We start from the raw sequence: 5,024 nt of genomic DNA, 5'->3' as shown, positions 1-5,024 counted from the left end.
GGTGGAATGCAAAGAAGAAAAAATGTTTTCCAAAAGCGGGTAGGAGAGAGGGAAGAAGGGGAAGGGAGGGGGGTCGTGCAGCACGCCTCCCATCAAGCTGTCTTGACAACAATTACTAAAGTTTTTAATTAGCCTCTTGTTATAATTCATTTTATTAATTTTCCAAATCTCAGCGCATGAATTATTCAGGGCGGCTCCGTAATGGTGTTTGCGGCAGCGCGGCCGCAGTGGGTGCGGGAGGTGCGGGGCCGGGCCGGGCCCGGGTGTTCCATCAGCTCCGAAATAGCGTCATTGCCGCTAATAACCGGCCTGTCTCGCAGGTGGGAGCGAGTTCCCGCGCGGGTTGGAATTCTGCAGCCGATCCGTTAGAATCAATTAGGCTGCTCTCCTCTTTGGAGTCAGCAGGTAAATACAACAAGGCTTTAAAAAATAGCGCCGCTGAAAACCGAGGCATAAGTAACTGCAGGGATTGAGAATCGTTTGGGAAACGCCAGCCAGAGCTCGGGGCAGCGGCGGTGCATCGAGCTCTACGCTATCAGGTCCGTCCGAGTTGCAGCAATTAGCTCTGGACGGACCTATCCCTGGCTCGGAGGAAGGGGCACGCGTCGGGCCGTGCTGCGGGGGCTCCGCTCCCTTCTGGGGAGCGCCGGACTTGTTGAAGCGGGGCCGAATTAGCCTTAGTATCGCAGGAGAGCAAAAATCAATACGGCCGTGGCAGTGGGTGTCTGTTACTCACTTATGACGGCCTAATCTAAGTTGAAAGCATCGGAAAGCAAAGCGCGGAGGAGGCATTCCGGGAGCCGGGGCCGGCTCTTACGGGACCGCGGAGGGGAGGGGGGCGGCGGGAGCCCCCGCGCCGGGAGGGGGAATCGAACACGCGGCTCCGGGAGCGCTGCGCTGCGCCTGCGGGGAGCGAGAGGCAGCGCCCGTGCGGCACTTGGCCTCAGCTTTGCGTCGTTCTTCGGGAGCAAAAGTTTTAGCCTCCCGAAGCCCGTCCCTGTGAACATGCCTATAGGCACTTTTGTTTTTTGGAATTTATTTTCCTGAGATATTTGCAGCGAGGCGTTTATTTAAAAGGCCTCGTCGGTATTTCGTGGGATTTTTTTTTTTTTTCTTTTTAATGAAACATTCAGATTGATCCGACAAAAGCAGAGCGTTCTGGTTTTGCACAGTTTCCTACTGTGAAAAATAGGAAACTCTGCAAAGCTTTTATTTTCACGATCTGTTTTATTCACATATTATTTCTCCTTTGTACCCGATAAGGACTGCAGCGATTACAAAAAACAACTCCTTCACTTCTCGATACATACATTGCTCAGCACCGTATATACAAATGTGGCATCGCTCGTAACAGTGGAATTCTCTGGGGCAGATGGAAAAAAAAGAAAAAAAAAAGAAAGAAAAAAAAAGGAAAAAAAAAACAACGTTTGTAATTAATTTTATTTGCTCATTCCTGACTCTCCAAAAAAATGATACCCGGTAATACTTTTCTATAAAATAATATTTTTACAAATGCATTTATTAAAAATTCCGATGACATTTCAAGTTAACAACAACAGAAAGAGGTCGATTCCGGTGGACGAGATCTATGCTTTTTAAAAATACCCTCAGTGCTTATTTTGTAACATCAACAGTTGTCCCAAAATCACAGCTCTTTTTTATTATTATTATTATTATTGTTTTTTTTTTTTTTTTTTTCCGAACGCATCATTCTGTTCCGAACATCACGTGTCTCGATTCACAGATTTACCGGCGAAATGAAAAAGATTTGGCTAAAACGTGCCTCTCTGCGGAAGAACCCACCATCCCGGCCGTTGCGCGGCGTCGCGGTCGGGTCCGCTCGGGCGCAGCGCAGCGCAGCGCAGCGCTCGGGGCACGGGGCGGGAGGTGGCATCGTCCTGCGCGCTCCCGGCGGGCGGGCCCCGTAGGCGCGTACAGCGCGAGGAGAGATCGGCTCGGGATTCTCGTCTTTATTAACCCCCAAACAAAAATAAAGCATTTCGTTACATCGTTCAGTGCAATTAGGCCCGTCGGAACAACGCGTCGCCTGAAACCACCCACGCTTCCCTTCTCTATACATATTTTTGCAGGTGCATAATCCTTTCCAGCGAACCGAAAAGAAATACTTCGGAAGTCCCTCTTAAATTTTTTTCTTTTCTTTTCTTTTTTTTTTTAACTTTGATTTATATTCTGCAGTTATAGAATAAACTCCAAGAAACACACGCAGCTAATTAATATATAGTTCATTTTATTCGGAGCACCGATTTTCACATAAGAGCTATCTCAAAGTAAGGATTTCTGGATTTAGCAGAAAAATACATCTCTCACTATTTTCTTTTTGGTAGAATTACTCCCATCGGCCCACGGCCGTACCTTCAATTTAGCAGCCGTGTCTCGGAAATATTATTATTAGTATTATTTTTTTCAACGCACCCAATAACAACATCTATTCTGTTTTCACGTTTTGTTCTATGTGTAAGTATGCTGGGACGCATCTCCCCGTTGTATTTTGGCGTACAGAAATATTTCTGATAGAAATGAAAGGAACGGAGTAAAGACACAACCAAGGAGAAAGCTCAGCAGACGCACACGGACAGCGTATTCGTGAGACATCTCAGGATCCACACGTGGTTGCAGTTTGTAACCTTTTCGTTGGTTTGTTCGTTTGTTTTCTGTGCATTAAAGAAAATATTTACAATCGTCTTTCTTCTCTCTCTCTCTCTCTCTCGCTCTCCTTTTTTTTTTTTCTATTTTTTGTTTAATTTTTTTTTTCCTCTTTTAAATCTAAATACAAGAACGTGACAAGAATGTTGGTGTCCCCGGTGAAAACAGGCAGTCAGACTGTGAGATCACACCATCCACAAAGGTTCTACCAGACGCTATTCTAGTTAGTGCTCAGTTTCAGAATGCATAGAATGTTTGCGCTGCAAACAATGATACACCAAATCATAATCATCATAATATTAATATTAATAATAATAATAATAAAATAAATAGTTAAATAAATAAATAACGCCGAAGCTCTATCACGGCTCTCTCTGTGCCTTGTTTCCTCTTTTCCTCGTTCGGGGCATGCACGATTTCAGGCTATTGTTTGTTTTGTTTTAAATTGGAAGAGGGGGGGAGGGTTGTTTTCAGAGGCTCCCGCCTGCTCAGACTCGAGCAGCCGGCCCCTGTCCCGGCTCCTTCGAGCAGTTCTACCTAACGAGGTCTGATCCTTCCGTTTTCTTTTACTTTTTCAATCACGTAACGCTGCACCCTGACTGTTGGTGTCAGCATCGGGATTGCAGAATACGACCGCCTGCAGTCCGGGAGGCTGTCACAGTGCAAACGGATCCCCCCCCCCCAACCCCTTCACCCCCCCAACACCAAATCCCATCCTCTACCCAGCGGCTGTTACTCCCAATAAACGACTTTTCAGCGCAAATTAGCTTGCTCCTTTTGCCCGCAGCCCCTCGGAAACAAACGCCACTCTGCCTCCTCGTTCCTCTCCCTCCCCTTCCACCCCCGGTGCGATGGTCCCCAAACCCCTGGAGGGACGCGGGGGCAGCACTCCAGGGCCGTCCCTGCCCCAACACAGTGGGACCGGATGGGAGCGGAGGGAGGGGGTTAGGGGCGGGCAGAGCCGCGGCCGCACGGAGCTGCGCGCACCCCTCGGGTGGACCCCCCCAGCTCCCCCCACGGCAGCCCTATCCCGCAGGGACCGGGGCCGGGGGAACGCAGGGAGGAGGGAATCGCACAAAGGGGCGCGGCGGCTCGCAGCGCTCAGCGCAGACAGAGCCATGGGCAAAGCCTCGCGAAAAAAGCGCATTCGAGGAAAAAAATAATAATAAATTAATAAATTAATTAATAAAAATAAATCCAAACCCACGAAATCCATCCCCGACCCAACCGGCCCTCCCTTCCCCACCAAAGCACCGCCGTCCTCATCTCTCAAGCAAAGGGAAAAGGGAAAGAAACCAAAGTAATGAAAAGAGGCCCAAACCAAAGCAAACGTAGCATCGTCACCGACAGTTCCGCCCTCGGGTCGTGGCTCGGTTTTGTTTTCCTGCTGAAAGCTGGGACTCGGTGCCGGGTTCGTGGCTGCCGCGGTACCGTCGGTGCGTGGCGGTGCTGTTCCTTCTGCCGGGGCGGGGGAGGGGGGGAGGGTTTGGAAGGGGGCAGAGGGGACGGGGCTGCGGCCCCGCGGCAGTCTGAGCCCCCCCCCCCTCCTTCCTCTGGGGCCGTCCCGGCGCCTCTCGGTGCGAATCATCGACGGCGCTGCCCCGTTCCCCCCTCCGCTCCCCGCAGTCACTCCGGCACCGTCCCTCGGTCCCCCCGCGCCCCTCCCCGACCCCTCCCCCTAATAGGTGGCGGAAAATTTCATCCGTTTCTGCTTCTGTCTCTGGTTGCAAAACCAAACCCGCACCACGTTCTTTTTGAGGTCCAATTTCTCGGCGATGGCAGCGATCTTCTCGGAGGAGGGCCGGGGCTGGACGGCGAAGTACGCCTCCAGGGAGCGCTTCTCCGGGGCGGCGATGGAAGTCCGCTTGCGCTTCTTCTCGCCCCCGTTGAAGAGCTCGGGCTTGTTCATTTTTTCCCGCTGGGCCCCCTCGGCCTCCTCCAGCCAGGCCTGCAGGATGGGCTTGAGGGCGATCATGTTGTTGTGCGACAGCGTCAGCGACTCGAAGCGGCAGATGGTGCTCTGGCTGAGTGAGCCCACGCCCGGGATCTTCAGGTTGGCCAGCGCCGAGCCCACGTCGGCCTGGGTCACCCCCAGCTTGATGCGGCGCTGCTTGAAGCGCTCGGCGAAGGCCTCCAGCTCCCGCGGGTCCGTGTCCGAGTCGCAGATGGAGGCCAGCCCCGCCGCCCCCACCACGGCCGCCGCCGAGGCCACCTGCCCCGCCGCGCCGTGGTGCGCGGCCACCAGCCCCGGGTGCGGCAGCCCCGACGGCATGTTCATGGCGGCCGGGTGCGAGAGGTGGCCCAGGCCGTGCATGTGCGGGTGCGGGTGCGCCGAGCTGGAGATGAGGCCGCCGCCTCCG

The 5,024-nt window shown here is 52.7% G+C and overlaps 1 protein-coding gene across 1 annotated transcript in view; it reads right to left on the bottom strand.

Annotated features, from left to right (window-relative positions):
• POU4F1 (POU class 4 homeobox 1) overlaps positions 4,309 to 5,024 on the bottom strand; it is a 2,093-nt gene continuing 1,377 nt past the window's right edge. Inside the window, exon 2 of the mRNA XM_021392446.1 lies at positions 4,309 to 5,024. This exon is cut by the window's right edge and continues 404 nt beyond it. Coding sequence (XP_021248121.1) covers positions 4,343 to 5,024 — 682 coding nt within the window. The 3' untranslated portion in view covers positions 4,309 to 4,342.

This window comes from Numida meleagris, chromosome 1 (assembly GCF_002078875.1).
Source record: "Numida meleagris isolate 19003 breed g44 Domestic line chromosome 1, NumMel1.0, whole genome shotgun sequence".
In the NCBI taxonomy this organism is placed as follows: Eukaryota; Metazoa; Chordata; class Aves; order Galliformes; family Numididae; genus Numida; species Numida meleagris.
The sequence above is the reverse complement of the archived record's forward strand: the minus strand, read 5'-3'. Positions and strand labels throughout refer to the sequence as shown.